Source organism: Sturnus vulgaris, chromosome 2 (genome assembly GCF_052056855.1).
Source record: "Sturnus vulgaris isolate bStuVul1 chromosome 2, bStuVul1.hap1, whole genome shotgun sequence".
In the NCBI taxonomy this organism is placed as follows: Eukaryota; Metazoa; Chordata; class Aves; order Passeriformes; family Sturnidae; genus Sturnus; species Sturnus vulgaris.
In genome coordinates, this window is record NC_142244.1 from 48,370,001 (window position 1) to 48,393,837 (window position 23,837).

General features: G+C 36.7%; 1 protein-coding gene across 1 annotated transcript in view; it reads right to left on the reverse strand.

Annotated features, from left to right (window-relative positions):
* The window catches only part of MICU2 (mitochondrial calcium uptake 2), a 139,130-nt gene that overhangs the window by 13,960 nt on the left and 101,333 nt on the right, over window positions 1-23,837 (reverse strand). The window contains exons 5-8 of the mRNA XM_014877578.2: window positions 21,272-21,319; window positions 17,321-17,403; window positions 11,229-11,291; window positions 2,680-2,777 (exon numbers count right to left, since the gene is read on the reverse strand). Coding sequence (XP_014733064.2) covers window positions 2,680-2,777; window positions 11,229-11,291; window positions 17,321-17,403; window positions 21,272-21,319 — 292 coding nt within the window. The remainder of the gene's footprint in view (window positions 1-2,679; window positions 2,778-11,228; window positions 11,292-17,320; window positions 17,404-21,271; window positions 21,320-23,837) is intronic.

Genomic DNA, 23,837 nt, shown 5'->3' on the forward strand with positions numbered 1-23,837 from the left:
CAGTCGTAAACTGTTTAGGGAGTGAAATACTGTCTCCTCTTTTATTTGGGATTAGACATACTTAAACAAGATCAGTAAGGGACTTTCTCCAGGGGGAAAAAAACCCAGTGTCTGTCAGGAAGAAATATTTCCTATACCTAGAAAACCAAATAGTTTTCTACTCAGAATAAAAGATAGTACATTTGACCAAGAGGCCACACCTTCAGTAGTGATATACATAAAAATACTCCAGAAATTTCTATTTCCTAACATTTGCCAGGGAAACATTTGCTTTTGAAATAGTATGCTCTTATTAGTAACTACTATAATGTCCTTATGTTAAGGACAATACAACGAATAAGAACTCATCTAGCAGTCTGAAGCTGAACATGTTCTCTGAGTCCTATCTTAAGTAGCCTGAAGATCTCTGCAAGTACCTTCACATCTGATGAAAACACTGCCTGAGGATTGTCTATGTGTGTATCAATACCTGTGATTCCCCAAGAAGCAAGCACCAGCTGGAGACAGATGCCTGACCATTTTCCCTCCCTATTCTCAGCGTGCTTCCTGTGTTCAGGGCAGTAGGAAAAGAGGCACAAGAACTGGTTTACATCAACCTCACATTGCCCCAAGAGATGTAGACAGTTTCCATTTTCTTTGTGCCATCCCAATGCAAAGAAAGGAGAACAGGGCAAATTAATTGCCCTGGTATAGTGACTGTCTGACATTTTTTAAATGTTTGGGCTGTGGGCTAAAAGGCTTAGACAATGCTGGTGTACATGCACACACAGATGGTTGCACACTTACAAAAGGATTTTTTAATGCCAGACAAACTTAAAAGAGGGGGCATGAGGAAAATGTAAGTAAGTAATGAGATGAGAACAGTGGTCTCAGCTTTCAGAATTCCCATGTAAGTACAGTGAAATTTCAGAATGAAAGCACTCCTGCTTTTGGGGGGGGATTATTTTTATATTTTTTGTGGTTTTTCTTTTTTTAAATTTTGGGTGGCTTGGTTGGTTTTTCTTTATGTTTAGGTTTTTTTAGTTTTAAGGACTCTGCAGCACAGCAATATCTGTGTATTTAACTAATGTGACAAGTTTTAGTGCATCCTAATCAAACATAATCACCTCTACTTTCTACTAGGTACTACACTGATCAATAGAAAAGCTTTCTAGGCAAGAACTTGGAAAATGATAAAAGCATTTACCATCATTATTTTCTGCTTTTGACAATGATCTATGTCTGAACAGCTCATCAGTCATCTCTTGTAAAAACAGTGTGGCACTTTGATCAAACAGCCAACAATAGCTTCCCGCAGAAAGTAAAGTGTTATGAGAGGCCATCAGATAGAAATCACATTTTCTCTGAACAATAGGAACTCAGAAATGATGTGCTTGATTTACTTGCAAATAAAATCATGTGAAAGGTGATATCCTCGCAGAGGTTAAAAAGACAGCGATCCTTTTATTCACCTTTCTGCGTGTTAAACAAACTCCACTGTCACGTTGCAGCTGAGATGGAGTGTCTACGCAGTGATAAAGAGGCACATTCCAGCCCTACGAAACATAACTGCCACTGGTGAAAAATTACCTGCATTAAACCTTACACTTATCCCACAAATTTTAAGAGCAAGATGTGGGAGTTTGATTTTGATTACAGGCCTCTATCTGTGTGGCAGGCAAAGGTCTTTAACCTATGCGTTCTGAATGTACAAGGTACATAGTTTCATCAATGTCATGCCTCATTGGGTCAATGTAGGATTTTATCTAAAACCTGAGGCTTTTCAGTTTACACTGTATATGCAAACACAACCTTTTACTGGTGCTCTCTGCCTTTTGTTTCATTGAGAGGATCTATGGTATTTATAGAAAAGAGAGCTGGAGACATCTTAAACTTATTTTACTCACTTAGATTCCTATTGAGTTGAGGTCTTCAAAAGGGAAACGTTGTTTATTTGAAGACTGGTATGTACCAGAGCCACTGGAGCCAAACACTTTTTAGTCCACTGATTGCAAAAACATTCATTTTTAAGAGGGCTGCCACACATTCTCCACTTCTGAATACAAACTGAAGCAAAACACATTATTCTACTTTATTTTTGCAGCCTCTAAATGACTGATTATTTTTGTAGAAAAGGTAATACTGATGTAGATAATCTTCTCGTGATGCCATGCTACAATATGTATGTCAAGATTCAAACAAGTATCTGCATAGTCCCATTGCAAAAGTATTTCAAGGGGTAGAGGAAAAGGCACTGGGAAAGTTTCAACAGAAGCTGGAATTTGAAGCAAGTGGAGAAGTTGCCTGTAGCTTACCATGACAGCTGTAATGGGAAAGGAGGTAGCTCAGAAAACATTTTTTAATTGATTAGAAGTCACGTTTTTGGTGATTTGGTCACAAAAAATACTCATGAGTCACACTGCTTCAAGGTATGCCACCACACAGCTGCCAAAGAGGAGAGTCTCAACCCTCCTGGCACATTGCTGCTAGGAATTATCATGGTACTCAGCTCCAGCAGACAGCAGATTCTAGGAGCTAAATGGGGAATTCAATCATGCAACATCATGAATCATCTCCATCTCATTGCTCAGTTTTCTGAATCAACACAGTGTGATGTGAGATAAATGTCTGAGCTGGGGTAAAGCACAGGGAGTAAGAACAAGAAAGGCTCCTGTTAGGCTTGCCTAACTGAAAAAGTACCTGAAAAACTCGGAAAAGCGAAGTTTTTCCTTTCCTTGCTTTCCAAAGAAATGCACCAGCAACACGGTATTAACACCACAGCTGTCCAGTTCTGTTTCCTATAAAAAAACCCAAAACTGTGTGATTGTTATGCATTGCGTGATCATTAATATTCACCTGAATCTAAAAATTATTTATTTGAACTAGAATTTCCCAAAAGATACTTGAAATTTAATAATTCCCAAATTATTGTTCCCAAAGCTATCACACAGGATATCTCAGAGTTGAACAACTCTTCCACATTGACCACTAACAGTGTATTATAAGCTCTGCTTCTAAATACCCTACATGAAAGATAGGAACAATTTCCAATCACCACCAGTGCATTTTATTATAATATTTTATTATATTTATTATTAAAATGGAGAAGGTTGCAAGTTAAATCTTTAAGAACCTTTATTCTTAGGTGAATAGAAAGCTTAAATAAAGTTAATATCTGTTAGGAAGTTTTTAGTTAGGTATTTTTAATATGTTACAGCCATTTAAAAACATTCATGATAGTCTTAAAAATGAAGCTAGGAAAATGCCAACACTGACAATGCTCTATTATAATATGGTCTGAAAAGGATTCCTGTAAATTTTCAGGGCTAGTGACTTTTCTACAAATATTTTTAAATTCTGAAGAAGAAATTTCTGAAGAGAAGGCATACACACTATTTCAACTCAATCTTTAATAAGCCTAAACCCACACATAATACTAGATTTCTGCTCTATTCTTCTTTCAGCACTAGCATGCTGGCATTTCTTTGAACACAACAAAACACTAAGCAACACGAAGAGAGATTTTTTTTAAAAGTCTTTAGGGATTTCAGCAAACTATTCTTATGACATCTAAATAGCCTCTGTGTCTTTTATCTGGTTAAAGAGGTAAGATGAAAGACAAGAGTCTATTCATAAGATTTAATACTAATGGTTATTTAGCTTTCAGCATCATCAATAACAAGTCCCATTAGTCCCCCATGTTTCATGCTTACTGCATACATGACACAGTTATTTTATAGTTAAAGCACTAACATTCCTCATTTCCACTACAAGCTACAGTTCACCAAATGCCAGTGATACGAGTTATGCATGAGTGAACCTAGGAAAAAACACTTTTCAAGCCACATGCAAACTGTACTTACTTAACTTTTATCACTTAATTGCAGACAAAGAATATTTAAATACCCACAAGATCCATCCTTCTGAAGTTTAAACACTTCAGATTACTGTGAAGACTGATGCATAAACATTGGCATACGCTTTTTTGAAAGCCAAAAGTCAAACATTCATGTATGCTTATTTGAAATTGAAACCCAAACTATTTATATCAGAATGCAAAGTTTTTTAAAAAGAAACAGAGAAGAATTCACATATCCCTCACTGCAGCTAGATTGTAATCTGCTTTTTGTGGGTTTTGCTTACATGTTTAAAAGAAACTTGAAAAATGCAAGGAATAAATTTGCTAATGTAATTTTAAGAACCGAATTCATGATTACACAATTTAATGTTTCTAATTTAATTACTCCATATTATAATCAGTGTTGTATTGAAAACAAACTGTTTACAAAAACCTTTTCAAAACTAAGTCTGTGACAGCAAAAGTTTTTGTCTCCTATTAATGTTTCTCTAGTTACAAGCCAGAAGAAGGCATACAAACAATACCTACCTCATCTTATCTAAGATGACAAAGCCTATCCCAGGATTTATAACAAATATGCATCTACTTGCTGGCTACCTTCTTTATCAGTTGAAATTCCACAGTGAAACTGGCAGATGTCCAAACACTATGTTAGTGAGAGTTAAATATATTTTGAAACTACAAAACAGTACATTTCTTTAAAACGTAAAATGCAATAGGAGACCACAGAGACTACACCTTAAGGGTAAAATTTTAAAAAATTGTTTTTCCTAGAGTTAATGCTATTAAATTAAAGTACATGTTAGTACATAATTCCTTTCTGTCCACAGAATCATTAGAAGCTTTTGCTGCTGATCTGTATAAATTAGTACCAACATGACAGATCCTTGTTAGAAGATAATGAGAATTCTATTAATATTTCCAACACCTTGCCCTCGTGAGCTTGGGTAAAAGAATAACTTAACTTGGAATGTCTCTCTTGGCAATCAGAATGCATTGGTAACCCAATCCCAGGCTGCAAAGCAGACCAGACCGGTAGATTCGAGTCACTATCTAGACTGAGTGAAAGTCTGTATTCTGGTGTATCTGGCTGCTTCAGGCCCTGGGACAGTGCACCATAGAACCCTTTTGATCTGTGCCTTTTACAGAAAGCTGAGGCACAGAGTGGATAAAGGATCCCAGTGGTCTGAGTTTCATCTTGATACAAGTATAGGATGGGGCAGAGACATGTATCACAACTGGGGATCTCAGACATGTTCCAGGGTCCATTGGTTCAGACAAAGAATCCCAAAGACCACACAATCTGATGCCACACAAGTCTATGAACTAATGAACATGTATGTACATATTACAAACACAGACTAATTTTCCTAGAGTATGTCAACGCCTACCTACACTTTTCAAAAGTATCATGAACTGCTGAATTATGCAATTATTCCTTTTTAAGCAAGATCAGATAACACAAGTTATTTCCTTATTACATTACACAGGCTGTTAACATAAGAGGCCTGATGCTGCAAACACTGAGTCATGGGCAAAGACCTACCTAATCCTGTAGCTCCCCACTGAGCTTTTGACATTTAGGACCTGATACTGCAGCAAGTACCAACAAGTGCCACTGAGAAGAAACTTATCACACAGTGAGATGGGATTTTCAGAATAATGTACCTAACTGATTTTCAAAACTCATCTGAAATGTTAATAGACTTACTGTCTCTAGATTCTTACCACCTTTCCTTGCAGAATTTGCCTGAGGCATGACTGGAAAGCATTCATTATGATTAAAATCTGCAATTCGTTCTTGTTCCCTTCTTGCTTCCTGAGAGATGGCATTTGCTGTGCAATGTCTTATTTCACTAGAAATTGTAAAAATAATATGCATTTTGGATTGAATTTTTTTTTTGTTAAGACAGAAGCAGAGTGAATAGATGGAAGAATGGGCAGAGAAGTGAGGATGGGCAAGGAGGACAATACCCTAGTTTCTGTCTGCTAGTGATGTCCCAAATCTTTCCAAATGTAAGACTAAATCTTCACAAGTTTTTCCGAGTACACTTCTCTGAAATCCTCTTTGTTTTCAAGCTGCTAGCTCAGTCAATTCACCATGCCAGGCTTCTATTCCAGCCTAGCTTCACACACTGCTAAAGGGAATTCAAGCTTTCTGCCATTTTGAGTCTCTCAGATGCTGGAATATATCCTACCACTCAGTTCTGGTAAGAAGGTTCAAAAGATGTGTCCATTATGAAATTAATCCTAACAGTTACAGTCAGTCAAAAGAACTGTAAGCAGGCCAGCTAATGGGACCAGGAGATCCAGACCTCCAAAAGCAGTCCTTTTTGGCAAAGTTCAGACAGTCTCAAGTGGGCCCCAGGATGAAACTATATATTTTATGATGAATCATCTTTCATCCTAATGTAAATCCATACTGAAGCTTTTTCATGGAGTTTCTCAATGCTCGTTCTTACTAGGTAGGATTCAAGAACACCCCAGATCTGATGTGGAAGGGCTGAAATGTGCACAGATGATTCTACAGAGGATACAGTTTTTGAGAAGTCTGACAGAACATCTTCTAAACAATAAACAACATCCAATAACACCCATAATTCCTATTACTGGGAGGATCAGTTGCTTTCTTACTGACAACTAATGCCATGGAATCACTCTGCTGTACACTTAGAGCCTTTAGTAATAAAGAACATGTACATCCTCAGGTTTAGTAATAAAGAACACGGATATCCCTCAGGTTTCAGTCCATCACCCATATTTCTGCATCAATTCATAAGGAGGTACAGAATAAAAATAGTTTCCAGCCAATGGGGCTAAAACAAATCTGGGAGTAGATGCTGTAGGAGATACTTTAATCCCCAAATAGAAACAGGTTGAAACTTGCCTGATGTGCCAAGCAGTGAGGAAAGAGCACTGCAAAGCTCGAGGCTGCCTGACCCATGCCCTGCTGGTAGCCCAGGAAAGCAGCTCCTACACACAGCTAGGTACAGCTCCTCACAAGAACTCAGGCCCTGCCTCTCTCTTGTGGCATACTCTAAAAATATAAGTTTGCACCAAAAGAAGAGACTCCATTACGAGGACCCTCCTCAGGAGGTGTGATGTGCTATGAAGCCCACTCTTTCGATCGAGGCAGACTTGATCCATCCTCGGCACGTGCAAATCCTCTTGCTCTCCGTGCTGAAAATAGCTCCGGTGGCTTGTCACCAACTCCCCAGCCAGCCCCTGTTCAAATGTTTCTTTCTCTCTCTTGAGGTTACAATGTCATCAGACCATATGGAAAAATAAAATAATTTCCTTGTTCATGAGGCAAAAAATGATCCAGCACTTTTTTAATAGCCCAAGATTTTGGTGGCAGACAGTTTCGTTTTTTAGGGGGTTTACCTGTCTGGAGAGCTTTCTTTAAAGCACAATATCACACTGCTCCTTCGTTTATAGTATCTAAAAGCTTTTCAACAGAATTCAATGTTAAATTGCTGACACAAAACATACATATTTATGTTGGAGAAGATAGGTCAAGAAAAAATGTGCATTCCATCTGAACTGAGAGGTTACAAGATTAATGACAGACTCTTTGGGGAGGGATATTAATTTTAGTCTTGGACTAGATCCTTGTAAAATTTGATGTGCCCTGTTACAGAGTACTGCTGCTCTAGAAGAGCATAGCTCCCAACCACCACCTTCCTTCAGTTTTAGGCTGTCTTTAGTCATACTGAGGCATGCAGACCTAGAAGCACTGGCTAGAAAACTTTAAACCAGTTCGAGATTCTAGGGAGCAGATGGGCAAGTTATAATGACTTGCACAGTTTCTGTGGTTGAAGAGATGCATCACAATTCTTATACAAGTTATACTCAAATAATATGAAACTGTTAATTGTTAATATGTGAGTCTAAAAGTACACTGCATATAGTCAGATTCAATTTCAGTTCATAAGATTTCTGTTTTAAAGAGATGAGTAGCTGTGTCCCTAACTACTAGTTAAATGTTAAAAAAAATCCCCAATCATACTTTTCACACTGTATGAAAATGTATTCACTAGGGAATCCAGAAGCCTATCTTTAATCATTTGGAAATGAGACAATGCACATATTTCACAACACTAATTTCATTTCAAGAACGAATATAGAACACTCTGTATTGTCACTCCTTTTCTAACAGCACCTAAAAGTAATTTTTAAGTTTACCCATTACGTAAAGCATATTAAATGAGAGGTATTAAAAGTATTTGATAACTCATTAATCTAAATTGAAGGGCCTGAGAGCAAAGTCCCTGATCTAGACAACCGGTCTGGTCCTGTAGATATTTGCCACCATTAGCACTGTTATCACGGCCAGGACACTAAAGCACTTTACACTGTTAGAATATCCTTTTAAGGAACTCAGCAACAGATGCTGTTCACCAGGCAACACCTTTTCAAAATAAACCAAATCTTCTAGTTCATGCACTTTCTATAATCTAGATCACTTCCAGGCTGGGAGCTTGGCTCTCCTCTTCCATGAACCATGGTAACGTGTTCAGCTGGATGTTCCATATGAAGAACAGCACTGCCAGGAAGCCATATGGAGCATTTCCTCTGGCCTATGGGGAGGGTGTTTGAGATGAGGCAGCCACTGCCTCCACTGACTTCTGCACCATTTTCTCCAGTCTGATTAGAATGAACCAGGTTCCAGTGCTTTAAGTGTGCCTGCAGGTCTCCTTCACCATGTGCACCCCTGCTATGAGATGGCCAGATTGATTGCTCTGCAAAATTCGGCATCAAGCTTCCCAAAAGACAGAGCCAGTTAAAGCTGGGCATTTTTTTTTTTTTGCTTTTCTTCCAGCATCAATTATAATAGAAAAAGAAAAGCCCTCAATTGAAATATATGTATCTGGATAGTCAATTCCACTGTAATCCCATTCAAGGATACTAAGTGGTGAAAATTTGAATTTTAGGTGTGTAAGTCGAAGTTTCTGTAAAAAGGCAGAGATACAAGCCCTAGGAGAACAGCAAATTGATTTTTCTTTTCCATATATAGTAACTTGATGAGTATTAAATGGGATCACCATAAAGTAAATAAATGACTGGGACCTTTGTCGACACACTGTACAGGGAACACACCTGGATATACCTGCTGGTTAAACAAAGCTGCAGACGACCATTTAAACTGTATTTTCCTAGGTTGGTGACATTTGCCATCTGATATCAGAGACTGGATTTGCTCTGAAAAAACAGCAAACTCATATGAAAATTGAAAAAGTGTTGTGGAAATAAAGAACCATCCCAAACACCAAAATTCTGTACCAGTATCTCAACTTTCAGAAAACATAGTCAACTTAAACCCCGTATTTTTATGCTTCATTTGTTTTGCTTAAAGGCAATACTATGACTGCCATAATTATAAAAAAATAAATACTAAAAACATATCCAACAACATATCCAATAATCAGATTCACTGCTTACAAAGATAATCAACTTGTTTGGTAAGAAACCAAGACAGGAAGGAAAACAATAATTAAGAGAAATGTGGTAATTTGGATTTTGCCATGTAGAAATAGAGAGGCCAGAATAATTTCAAGTTAGCTGTATTCCCCAGAGCTATTTAACTCTTTCATACTAGAATTCTCTTTATAATCTTCTAAGAAACTGCATTAAATAACATTTTCTGGTTACAACAACTTCAGATTTTTCTCAATGGAGAACTCTGAAGACAAATTTGAAGCAAGACAAAAACAAAATAGAGACATTCCAGCTCAGGTATTTAATTAGCTCAAAATAAGCTTATGTGTTGATAACTAATCTGTCTAACTGTATCAAAGTTTCTCTGGAAATTTTATACTATAGCTGTGCATTCATGCAGAATAAAGATCCTTTTTCTTTCACTGTCATGGCAGTTAAGTCTCAATTGAAATAGGTTTTGAGGAGCAGACAACCCTATTAATCCTAGCTATTTTAATCTGGTAACTGATGAAAAGATTCAAGGAAGGAGATGGTTGTTTGTCAATCAAACAATTTTTAACTGAACTTTGAATATACACTGAGGGAGGAAAACTTTTGTGAATCAGTTTATGCCTAATAAATTTTAAGGGTGTCAGCAATAGCCACTTCCATTTTTTCCTCAGGTATGTGAAAAAGTAAAGAACACGAGCAACCCTTTGCAGAAACTGCTGATGCACAATTTACAAAGCAGAGCCCTGTATAAATTCCTTATTGAATGCTTCCAACATGAGCAGCCACTGTCTCATGCCCAGTGTAAACTGAAAGTTTACAGCTGAAAGCAAGTTGCTGATGTAAGCAGCATCTTTAGTAACAGATGGAGACAATCCAGCTGTACTCTCCCCTTCTTTAGAATCATAGAATAATTTAGACTGCAGAAGATCTCTAAGAATATTGAGTCCAACCATTAACCCAGTACTGTCAAGTCTATCAAAACAATGTCTCTGTGCACCACATCCATATGTGTTCTGAGCACTTCCAGGGATGGTGATTCCACCATTTCCCTGGGCAGCCTGTTCCAGTGCTTGACCACCTTCAGTGAAAATTTTTTCTCCTAATATCCAATCTAAACCTCCCCTGGTGCAACCTGAGGCCATTTTTGATTCTCCCATCAGTTGTTACATGGTTCATCAGCTTCTCCTAAGGTGTTTTCAGTATGCTCAGGATTCCCCCTCTCTGTTTTCAGTCTCACTCAATGTCACCCAGGCTACAGATTATCTTGTCCTGTGCTGACTACAGACTCAAGAGACTCTGAGAAGAAGAGAGGTTGCAGGTGGCTAGATTCAGGGGAGAACAGAAGAGAATAGGAATTTACCTGCCCCTTTCATTGATGAGATATATTTACCATTTGCTAGTGGGTTGCAAAACAGTGAAACTTCTTTCCCAGCTGGATAATTCTACTCTAGGATTGTTTCTTCTGGTCTGCATCTAAGATGTCTCTTTCTGGAATTGGACTTAACTAAAGTAATTCTTGCCTTTGTCACCTCAGTGACAATAACCACATTTCAAACCAACTCAGAATAAGCTGATACCACTGCAACAGCAGCACTTAGGTAATCTTAAGCTATCAATTTCCATTTGGAAAGTCTTCTATTCTCATATGGCATACAGAGTTCTTTCTGAGATTTTCATAAATAGAAGAGAGTTACTTTAAAATAGAAGCTCATGGAAGCCACCCAACTAAGTGAGTACTCAGTCATGAAACATATTGATTGCATCCATTTCACCAGAAGGCTCAGAAATTACAAACATTTTTCTTCCCCAGTTAGAAAGCAGTTGGCAAATCATGCCCTTTCATTTAATTAAAGCACTAATACTTAGGCTTATATACTTATCTAAAACCTCTGAGAAAATAACAAAGTTCATGGGAAACATGACAATGTTTTTGCAAGGAAAATGTATCTCTATTTCATACCCGAATTATAGTTTCGTCTCCAGCTGCTTTCAAGTCATCTTCCTTCCCAATGATTCTCTGTAGCTGTATTTGTTGAAACATGAGAAAAGAACAGGAAAATTACACATTTGATACTCTAAGAGTCTTCTTTTTCTAAACCTCCATTTAATTGCACCTCTTCTTAATTATACATTTCTGCAAGGTTCTCTATCATGACAAAGTATTTGCATACTTGAGGATATTTTGCTATTCAGACACACTTTTTCCAAGGAATGTCTTATCTACTGTGGTTAATATACCCAAACATGAATCTATCTCTTGCACCCTGTGCTCATTCTATTTATAGAGGGGATTTTCTTGCACCAGAAGCTTAGTTTTCACTTCAGAAGATTTTGAAAGTCCGGAGCATAACATCAAGGATCATTCCAGAAATAAAAATTATCCTGATTTTCATGCTGTCCTTCTAAATAGTTTTACAAACTTCTGTTATAAACAAGATCTCCTGGACATGAAAAACATACCTGTTCAAATGAGGTACTATACAACTAACAATAAGGAATAATTTAATTAAATAAGAAAACATTTTTTTCAGAGCTGGCATTAGGCAGAATGTGGTTTGAGTTTTATCCTTCACCCCTGGAAAAAATTAATCTTGAAATGACTCACATTTAAAAACATAACTTCCACTGTCCCAAATAAAGCTTTAAGGTACGATAAACAGTGCATTAATTTGCAGTACTTCAAGTATATCAGAGCAATATCAAGTATATCAAGGTTTCTCTACCTGTATTTCAGCTTCAGAGATGAACATTGCCACAAGAATGAGTGATTTAATATAGCAAAAAGTACAAAAGTACACCTACCTTTCAGACATTTGCATGAATCCTCAAAAAGACAGCAGAAATGAAAGAACAAGGGACTTAATACATTTCAGGTAAAGATATGGAATTACACTGATCAATTTGGATTTGGAGACCTTAAAAGATGCTTTTAAAGCTCAAGGATTTCAAAACTGCTGGTTTGCTTCTCAAACATTGCAGAGTGATTCCTCAACCTGCTCATTAAAACTGGGAAAAAGTTCATAAAAAGTTTATTACCAAATTTCCACAGTCATTATTCTGGGGAGTTTTTAAATATCTCCTTTGTTGTTTTTTTTTTTGTTTGTTTTGTTTGTTTGTTTTGTTTTTAATTTTTTTTTTCTTCTGAGAAGCAGTATGGGCTTGTAAATAGTAAGAAAAACATGCTATCTATTTGTGTTGCCAAAGGTCATCCCTTGGCCTTCAAATTTTGAGTAATTCAACTGTTCTGGGTTTGTTTGGATTTTTTATCCTAATTTTTTTAGTTTCTCAGGATGCTTACATTCTATTATTAGTTTTAAATTGCATGCCTTGATAGTATTTAATAAAAGAAATGCTATAAAACAAGCCAATTAGACACTACTTGTTCCTCCAAATTATCTTAATTTTTGCTCATTTACAAAACAAATGACTAGTACAGTAAAAGCATTATGAATTTCTCCATAGCAAAATAACATTATAGAGCTCTGGATAAAACCACAACTGCTTGTCCATATTCTCACTGAGAAATCACATCTTTTTCTTACCTGAAAAATCAATAGTTTGATCACACATAAGGAATGAAACTGCAAATACCTTCTAAACAAGAGAAAATTTTTTTTTTCTCTCTCTTTTGGATTTTATTTTTAAAGGACTCTTAAAAAAGGAGCACAGACATACAGTAAAGTTATAATTTCAGAAGTATTCTGAAAGATTTCACTTATTGTTTTCTTACATTGTATGGGAATTCTGAAAGTACATGAAACTATTTCCAGAAATTTGTTGATTTTTTTCCGGCACAGTGCAGCAACTACTCACAGAGGAAGAAGAATTCTGCTCTCAAGAAATGGACTCCTCCATGTAACATTTATTTGTATTTAATATTTATATCTGCTCACCACTCATTATGATGATGGCTAATTCAAAGATAATGAGACTTATTATGCACAAATGAAGGCTCTACTAAGGACAGAAGTAATTTATTGTTAACAAGCCTTTCTGGCAAAAATATTATGTCAGTCTTTAAAAAAAAGGTGGTTTTGCATCTTCCAGTTGCTTGAGAGACATCAGTGCCTGTGAATGCTCTAAGACTACAGAAGTGCTCTGTGCCACAACTGCTGAGTGTTGGGTGCTGGCTCATTCAGCCCTAGATGAAGCTCTACAAGTATTTTGTGGTATCTGCTCTCCAGCAGAAGTGTCTAAGACAGTCTACTTAGAAAGTCTAAGTCATATAGCTCTTGCATGTGCCATCAGAGCCACTCTGCCTTTATTCCTAATAGTTTTGAACTGTCATTAATTTTACTTAGACATCTTTAATCAGGACAGATTTAGAGAGTTAGGGAAATTCCTTACTTGCTGGGGATTTTGGGAACTTTGGTAGCCTTATTCTTGGTGGGAGGTCTCAGATGAACGTGCATGGGTTATTATGTGTCTGGAAATCCCCCTCACCAAGTCTCAAGTGAATGTCTTGGAAGAGCAGAGTTCACGAAGTATCCCACTGTCCTCACAGAGATGCAGATAACGTGTGGCTCTGAGAAATGATTCTGCACTCTGGCAGGGGCTGATTAAAGGGTGGAACTAGCATCTGTGAACATGCCATTTCTGCCTTGTCTTCTTCACCCCGGAGTTGCAGGGCAAAGCAACAAAAGCTTCTTGGCCCTAACACTGAAACGTCTCTTGTACTGTGACTGTTTACCACTGAAATGTGGATGAAGCAGAGCTACACTTCAACACAAAGAAATAGGGAGGAGAGAGAACAAGAGTATCCTGTGAAGGGAGTGACTTTTACTGCAAATGAGGAAAATGTGCACTGATATGGAAAGGCTATGGAGGACAAGATAAACCCCGTTGTTGAAAACATGGGATTGCATTCAAAGATCGCCTTTCCCAAACATCCATTTTTGTTAGCAGAGAACACTGGGAAACTCTGCATCTCACTCTCCTGGAGTGCCTGATCCATACAGGTTTGAACAGCCTTTGTGCCATCACATAATGCAGGCACTGAGGATTGGGGTTGGAGTTCCTGCTTGTCACCTGTCTCCCTTTCCTGAATGACCTGCTTGACACATCTTGTGCCTGTTCTTCCAGGAATATGTGAGAATTGAGATATACACAATTCAAAGAATGATGGAACACCAAAAGGCAAGTTCTTACCTCGAAGACTTTGCAGTCTAGACCAGCAGTCAGACTCTACAGTCAGACAACACAGACATACACAGATGTCTAACCAGTAGATAATGATGGGAAGTGGGGAGCACAAGAGGAGACAAAGCACGAGAACAAACTAGCAATGAAATTTCTTGTCCCACTGAGCCTCGCCTACAGACACTGCCTTCTGATTGCTGCTTCTTCACTATTGTTTTCCACTGCATTTCCCTTATGTACATTTCTTGATGTTATTGTCAAATATAGTGTGGAAATCACTACAGAATAGTTCAGATATATTTTCCTAGGATGCCAAGTGGGACAAGACAAATGACAAATTAGCCACACAATTTACCGATTGATTAGCTATCAAGAAACTTTTTTATGATGCAGACTAGAACTAGAGTATATAGATTTAGACACACACTTATTTCCATGTTCTTACATTCCAAAATTTTTATTTTTAAACCAAATCTATAAAGTTTTGCTTGAAAGTAGTTTCCTCTGTAAATGTAAGAAAACAGTCATGAGAGAAAACTCATCCTCTGACTAACTTGCATCTTGTGGGACTTCTTTGAATATAATGATTCCTGAGAGTTGACAGAGTAATTTATATATGTGATTTTTTTTTTACCACTCCATGTTATTTTATCAGTACAGGCCAAAAAGGAAATGCAAAGTAACAATCTATCTAGCTAGAATAATTTTCATTTAACTTAATTGCCTCTGCAGAAATCAGATTATTTTTAATGATTTATATAATGTTTTCACCTCTACTTTTGATGATTTTCTGTTGTTTATACTGGCTGATTCAATTAGAATTACCTGAAATGGGTAATGATATTAAATACACAACATACTGCACATCTCCCCAAGAGAGCAGTGCTGAGTTTCTGTAAGAATCTCCTTGTTTGCTTAACTGACAGTACCTTTTTAAAGAAAGCACTGCTAATGTAGCATTTTGGTGCAGAGGCACTACAAGCTGAACATGTTTACTTGTGTTCATGGAGTTACTTTTGCTTGTAACATATTGTTTTGCAGATGAATAATACAGCCATAACAGATTTATTTTGGTAATCAGTTATCAGACTGCTAGTCTGATAACAATTCACTATGATTGCACTTGGTTTAGTAGGTTAAAAATATAGGCTTTACTAGAATTTGATTTCTTTTTAATCAGCAGAATAATTAATGCTTTAACAGAACAAATTCTTCAAACTGAAAAGATCTGGTGTAGCAACAAATGGGTGTAAGGCTGTGCTGCTTTTGGCTGAGGTAGAGTTAATTTCCTTCACAGTGGCTGGTGTGGGGGTCTGTTTTGGATTTGTGCTGAGCAGAGTGCTGATAACACAGAGATGGTTTTGTTATTGCTGAGCAGGGCTTACACAGAGCCAAGGCCTTTTCTGCTTTTGTACTGCCATGCTGGGGAGGGGGCTGGGGGTGCTTGTGAGGTTGGGAGGGGACACAGCCAGGACAGGTGACCCCAAGTGACCAAAGGAATATTTGGTGTACAAATTGGGGGAAGGAGGAAGAGGAGGACATTGTTAGTGATGGCTTTTGTTTTCCCAAGTCACCAGTACATATGGTGGGTCCCTGTTCTCTTGGGAATGGCTGAACACCTACCTGCCCATGGGAAGCATGGCATGAATTAATTCCTTGTTTTGCTTTGCTTGTGTGCATGGCTTTTGCTTTGCCTATTTACCTGTCTATATCTCAATCCATGAGTTTTCCATCTCTTACCCTTCTGATTCTCCCCCTGATGCAGCTGGTGGGGGAAAGAACAAGCAGCTGCCTGAGGCTTGGTTGCTGGCTGAGGTTACACCACAACAAGGGTATCTGCAGGTGCAGTTAGGGGCTTCTGGGAACATTGTCTTGGAAAATTATCTAATTTCAAGTATTATTTTCAAATAATACTACTAAGTCTAGAAGTATTTTTGCAACATTTAAAAATAGATTTAAAGCATGACTCATCAATTGTAACCTTGCTAATAGACAATTCACTGAAAAAAAAGTGATCAGTGAAAAACATGTGAGCAGCTATTCTATCACTAATTCAGAGTTTAAGGCTATGAAATTCACCTAAATAAATTTTTGCTAATTTCTCTATTAACAGGTCCATCTTTAAAAGTTTTAGATTTTAAGGTTCTCTAGAGATGTGAGTTCATGATCAGCTTTAAAGTCACACTAGTGACTGAAAATAATTTGAATTGTAGTAGCCATGTCAGCTTCTTATTAAATTGTCTCTCCACTTACCTCCAATATGAATTAAGGATCTGAATAAGTTGAGGGATTCTATTAAAAATGTTAATTCTGCATTCAACTTTTGACAAGAAGTACTTAGTTAGTCTCCTGTTAAATATTTAAAAGTTGAATAAGCTATATAATTAAGCCTCTTCTTTTTAATAACATCAGAGCAAGATTTTCTTAGTTTTTAAAGTATCTAACTTTCTCCCCCATAGTTTAGATATAATATGGGAAAAAAACTGTTGTTTTTCATCAAAATGTGAATTGATAAGAACCTTTCTGCAACAGCAAGCAAAATTAATAAAGACCAAATCAGGATGGTGAATTAAAAAAATTATTCAACATATTTAGAAAACAAAGAGTCTTCCAAATGACTATTTAAATTAGCTAATGGGATTAAGGGATACACACTAATTCTTACCTTCCCAGTAGCAGGTATTTCCTTATAATTCTAAGGTAACATTTATAAAAGCAGATTCAATTATGGTAAATACTTCTATCACAGTACTTCAATATGTGCTCCTTTCATATAAAACATTTTAGTAAGCATATGATCATAGACTGGACTGAAAAACAGGCTTGATGATTTTAATGACTCTTCATTAAGTAACTATAACCCATGGATCTATTTAAATATGTTAAAATTAAAATGTATGTAAATACGCCTACCTTAAAGAATTCTTTCTTTTCAACTTGTTCATTGCCATCTGCATCCAACATTTTAAAGGCAATCTGAAGTCCAGTCTGGGGTTCTACAAAAAATTGCAGAAGAACTTTGAAAATATCACACACTTATACTAGAACTCAAATACCAAATGTAAAATGAGTATTGACTCTGGTTCTGGTTATGTACATACATGGTCTTTCCAGTGAACCATACATACCCTTTCCAATATAAGTGAAGTGTTTAAACACCTTTTTACTATAATTTCAAGGGATAATTGATGCAATGGCAAAGTAAGAAATGCCAGCAGTGCCTAAGTATAAGCCATGAATATCCATCTGACCCCAATGAAAATACTCTATCTGTTACTGGCCAGGTCTTAAGATATTCCCAAAGGATGTCTCTAGAATTCCATCTCACTTCTGCAGTCTTGTTTATAAGAGCTCCTTTTCAGGTGAGAAGAGTGGAAAACTCTTTCAGGCTGTTTTTGACAAAATAACGTTTTTTTGACTTCCAGCAAGATGATTTTTTTTTTTTCAGGAACTCTACACAATTTTACTCTGCATTTCCTTCACTGAATGGAGGTTTCTTTTCAACACAAAAATGCAATGAGTTCTGAATCTTGAAGATGCTACAAAAGCATGGTGTGCTTTGAGCTCCTCCCCACAATTTCCTGATCTGACTTCACTTACAAGAGGTGGCCTTGATCATTAGCAAGCCCACACAGGAGCAGCACACTGCTGAAATGTTAACTGCAGTTCATTGCAGTAGCAAACCCTTATCCCAGTAATCTCTGGAGCAGGTGAATTAATGCCATAATCCAATCATGTCAGGCATTAATTGAAAGCCATGGACTTATTGTCTCTGGAATATATCAATACTTCCAAGAACAATGATGGACTTATAAGGGCAATAAAACAGTATTTCTAAAAAACTCTAATGCATTCAGAGTTTTGCTTCTGGAAATATGTTCTTCTAGTTGCATTCTGCAAAGTTTTAAGCCTTGCTTTTTTTTTTAGAAAATCTTTCTGCAAAGGGAACAAGTTAAAGAAATATCCCATTCCTTTTAAGTCATATCAAGATGGTTAAAGAAAGTACTATTTTTACATTTTGGAAATAACTACATCTTCAGAAGTCAACTAATATTCTATGTGAAGCAACTTTGTGATGCAGGGATATTTTATAAATACCATTGCAATCTGCACAGCAAAGCTGTCCCCAGCAACTGGGTTGATTTAAAATTCAAAATTGGCTTCCTTTCCATGGACATGCCATATGCTAAATTTGTGTTACTAGTATAAAAGCAAGAAAAGGCTATCCAATAACATATTTAGAGAATAAAAGTAATTGATGTATTTAATAGCAATTCATACCATCTGTGTTCCAATTTTCAGATAAGAGAGCTGTTAGTGAAAATATAGACCTAAAGCTGCTTATACTGTTCAGAGATGACATACTTATCTGATATGATGTAACCCCAAAGGTATGCGTTCGTAAAATAAGCATAGTTCAAAGACTACCACAGATATATTTGTATTTAATTAGAATCAGGCAAAATTCCAAAATCTGAACAGAAGAGCTTCATCCTGGCTGTGAGTGCAGGTTAGACCTAGGTGCTTCCTCTCCTAATATTCCTGCACTGACCAAGCTGTCAACTTGTGTGACTGGGTAATTGAAATAAAGCTCTAAGTAAAGATGACTCCTTGAGTTCCTGGGCTTCTTCACTAGGCAGGGCTCCATTAACCTATTGCTAGAAATGAAATTCAGTACAGCACTGGAAGAAAAAAGATATTGATTACACAAGGCACACAGAAAAGAGAAAAGAAAGTCATGGGGGGAAAAAAATAAAACCTTTGTCTGTCACAGAACTACATTTTCAAGTTCAGTGTTTTTACAGACTCTGATTTTGTATGACAGACAGCATGGTCTGGTCAGCAGTGTCCTAGAACCAGGAGTCTGATGACTTATTTCCTTATTGTTCAGTTTGTGACTTGGAAGTAATTTAAATATTGATGCCTGCTTTAAGAAATCTCACACTAATTCTCACTAGTGGGAGAGACAGGTTGTGTAACTCGGGGCTGACTGACAGGGGATACTTGTTAGGCAAAGACAGAGGCACTAACACTTGTTGACATTTGCTTTCAAACTGATCAGTATGATAACCCTCTGTGTAACCAAAGCAGCACCATTACCACTACGTTTTTATCCTGCATCAAAGGCTGCCTTTGTTTTTGTGGTCCAATACATTCCTAGACAAAATTCTGTGAAAAACAATGTTACTTGATTGTCTGGAGAAGTGGAACAACTTGCTCTGATACTGCTTCAATTTTCTAATTGTTTTAGCCAATAATTCAGCATGAATTCACTTTCAGCTGCCATAAATTTCTAAAGAAATAGAATCTTTGGCACCTATTTCTGCATCGTCAAGGTATTCTTCTGAAGTTATAATTTGGCTGTCATGGTTGTGCTTTTTTAAAATAAATTCATCTTTTTCGAGCTGCAAAAAATATTTTAAAACCAGTATCCTACCTGGGCTAAACTCCTGTCTCTGATTTTAAAAGCCACTTGAGCACATGGTATAACTCATGTTCAAGCAGCGTGTAACACAATCACCACTGCTGAAGTAGTGTATTTGTATATTAAAGCTTAATGCATATCCATATATAAATAATTTAATACTGTGTACTAGCTGAAGTTGCCAAAGAGATTACCCACCCTTCATGCTGTGCAACAGGAACTAATGCAGTTCTGCTGAGAAATGAGGTAAGCTGCAGAAGGGTCACTTGAATTGCACACGAGGTGTGTAATGATGGAAGGCTGGACATACTCTCTCTACTCTCTGGAGATCAGCATTACTTGTTCATACTACACCATGGGTGAGTGGATTTCCAGAGCAAGGAAAATTCATCAATTTATTTAAGGCCCAGCCACAGATCTTGCAGCCATGGAAGTGATGAGAGTCATGCCTCTATAGTCTGTCAGGAAAGAAGCGACTGCTTCCTTCTCTCCTTTCCCCATGCACTGATAAAATGAACCTATTATACCTGGCTTTTTCCCTTGCTGAAAATGCTAGATCTGCATAAGTCAGTCAAACAAGACTGCATGTGGACTATTCTCTGGACTATTCCAGGGACATGCATATGGACTACTTCACTACTGCTCTAGGGGGTCTCGCTGTGTAATGCTCATTGATACATCTCAAATCTCGCTAACCTACACATCAGAATAGAACAGGGTGGCAAGCATGGCACAGAGTAAGTACCAGACAATCCCGGATCACTTCCATGCACAAAACCAAAAGACTCCTGTTGCTTGTAAATAAAGCAAGTACCAAATAAAAGTTGTTTTAAAAAAAAAGTGCCTGAGAGGAAAAGGAAGGAAGCAATGGAAGGGGGCAGAAATACATATACAATACATGGAGGAAATAAAGTCAAAAGGAACAGAGGATAAAGAAAAAGGACTTAAAAGTCAGACAAAAAGACACTGAAGAATTCTGCTGTTTATGTATTGTATCCATTGCAAATCTGAACACAGTAAAAATAGGCAATGACCTTTGACACACTACAACATATTTTCATATCCCGTAGCATGAGCTATACCCCTATTTAGTCATTATCCAAAATGACTAAAACTACCATCCAGAAGAAAAATTATTTATCTTCCCATCCAGTTCTTCTTCCCCTTATTAAGTGGTTCTGTAACCAATGCCTCTCCCCTCTTAAAGAATTTCAAAAGACTTTTCTGATCCCACGGAGTCCCATGATTTTTGAAGTATTGCTATGGACCAATAATGATGTCCATTTATATTAATACATTGTCGTTCTATATGCAATAGATTTTTATGTTTTCCTAGAATGCAGAAATTTAGAAGCTAAAACATATCAGAAGAAAAGTTCCTGGTAAACTGTTAGTAGCTAATTATTTGTGTCTATGTATTTTAAATACATAATACTTACTCGTAAGAATTGTCAGCAAAAACAGGTATTCTGCATAAGATATCAACCCTGGAAAAAAAGTTAAAAAATTACTTGTGGAAAAACCAAAAAATCTACAGCAAAATTTGAAAGATTAAATCTTACAAATAAAAAAAAAATGTAGTTTGACATTGTATTAAATACATGTATTAAAATAAGTCAAGTTATTATTTAATAAATTTTCCTGGTTTTAGTACTTTGAAGGTAAAATTTCCTAACCCGAGACTCATCAATGTTCATGTCTAACCAAGAAGTTAAGGTTTATTTGGTATTAACAAAAGACCTACACTAAATCTTTGGATTCTCACTGAAAACATTCAATGTTTATATAAAAGACAAATAAATTAAATGTGCTTTGTCACATTTAGTACCTGGGAGGAGAACCACTCTAACATTACCCTGAAGGATCAAAGTCCTCCATCCTTTGGCAGGCTCGCAAAAGGCGGAGAATAGCTTCCCTCTAATTCCCAAGAGAACATGGCAACACGCAAAGCTGCCAAGCTGCTAGATTGTGCTGATAGTACTGCTGGGCCCCGTGCCAAGAGGAGGCTTCTTATTTTTCTTTTTTAATAGGAACATGTCCTTTCTACAAGGTGAAAGTATTTCCCCCCCTTTTGAAGGAAAATTCCAGTGTTTTCTTTTGAAATACCGCCTTAAGTGAAAAGCCTGAACAAACACAAAGATGTGATGGCGTCAAAATAGAGTGTGCAAGCTAAAGATAGAGAGTGCAGAATGAGAGTGGCTAAACAACAGAATTTGAACCATCTGCCCTGCAATTATGTTTGAGAAAAAAAATGTAAAGGGCTTTTTTATAAATCACTTTTCAAAATAACTGAGCTACTTTTAACATGTGAGCTAAACATTGTATAATGCTGAAGCTGCTTAAAATAATGAAGTTCAAACATGCCTATCTGTGCAAAGATAAACTATTTTTGTAATTTATATTTAGTTAATTGATAGATAAGGAACCCACTTAAGCTTCAGTGATAAACAATTAACTTCTGATAAACTACTATGCAGAAGCAACAGCATTTGTATTTGACCTTAGATAATGACTTAACACTTCTAAGTACCAGAAGCTCAGAAATATTAAATTGCTTAATACAAGAGTCTGAAAATCTGAGAACAAGTCTTAGCTAAAGCGAGGTGTAATGCTGATCCTGATGCCAACAATCTGGTTTTATATCTCAGCTTTCTTCTCCATCAAAATAGGACTATTTACCCTATTATCCTACATGAATCATGCAAATCAGCACAGTACTACAATCATACAATACACTGTGGAAATAAAAAAACACTTTCATCTCAAAGACTTAGTCTTGCTTACAAATTTTAGCATTTCTGTCATTGCAAGAATGCAAACTATTATTTTCATTGCTGTAAAATCTGGAATTGTATTCTTAGATGAAACATCTAGGTTTTCTACGAGTTCAAAACCAAATAAACAGAGAAAGAAAACTCCTGTCACTTTTTTTAGCTTATATGCCTAAGACAAGATTAAAAAAAATGAAAAAAAAGGATAGAAACAAATAGGTGGTGAAAATAATTCAAGCAAACAGTGTGATAAGTAGTGATCAAGATTCCTAATTTTGTTTTGTGTGTGATAAGAATGTTTAAGGGAAGAACACAAAGGAAGACAAGGAGGCAACTTCTCAGGTCTATATAGAAAACATCTCCAAGTCAAGGACTGCGGTGGAGTCATCTCAAAGATCCCTGACTGAAAATGTAACCATCAAGCAATGAAGGACAGTTCAGTGCTTGGAACTGTCATTACTGGGCAAGGAGAAGTGGGAATCTGCCCCTCAGCTGTCTTGAGATATTCTGCAAGGGGACAGTCTAAGGAAGACCTGGAAGCTGAAGACAAGTGGCTTATGCTAGGTAAAACAGAACAAGGAGAGCCCAGTGTAGGGATACAAAATAAGAAATGAGGCACTCAAAGAAAAATTGTCAAAGAAAAAATGCGTTTATCAAAGATTTTGAAAGGATATTAACATGGCAGATTATGGTTGTAAAAGTCTGAAAAAAAAAAAAGTTGTAAGAATAGAGATACAAAATACTGAGAGTTTTAGCTTTATAGCTAGACAGGGATCATTATACCTCATAAAATTTTACAGAAAGAATCCGCAAAATTTGTACAGAGATGGTAAGATGTGAAGAAAACATTAATTTATAGACAACACCTTGCTGATTCGTTCAAGGGAGAAGCACCAGAACTGAAGAGGGCTGGAAGTGAAGCCTTGCAAGAAATGGCAGGAATAAGATACAGACTCTGTTTTCCTCATCTTACTGTAATCTAACTGAAAAGTGGCTATAGTGAAATTGGTAAAAAGGTAAATATAATAAAAATATGTAGAAATATTCTGGATTGTTCTTTAAAACCTGACTCAATGCTTTAAAGAAAATTCACAGCCTGCCTGATATTTTCTGGAAGACTGATTGTACTAAAATAATTTATCATCAGATTTTTTAATTTGTGGACTAATTTCCATCTAAAAAATTATCTTAATTTTATTGTCCTTTTACTACATGCAGTGAGTGGCCAACTTAC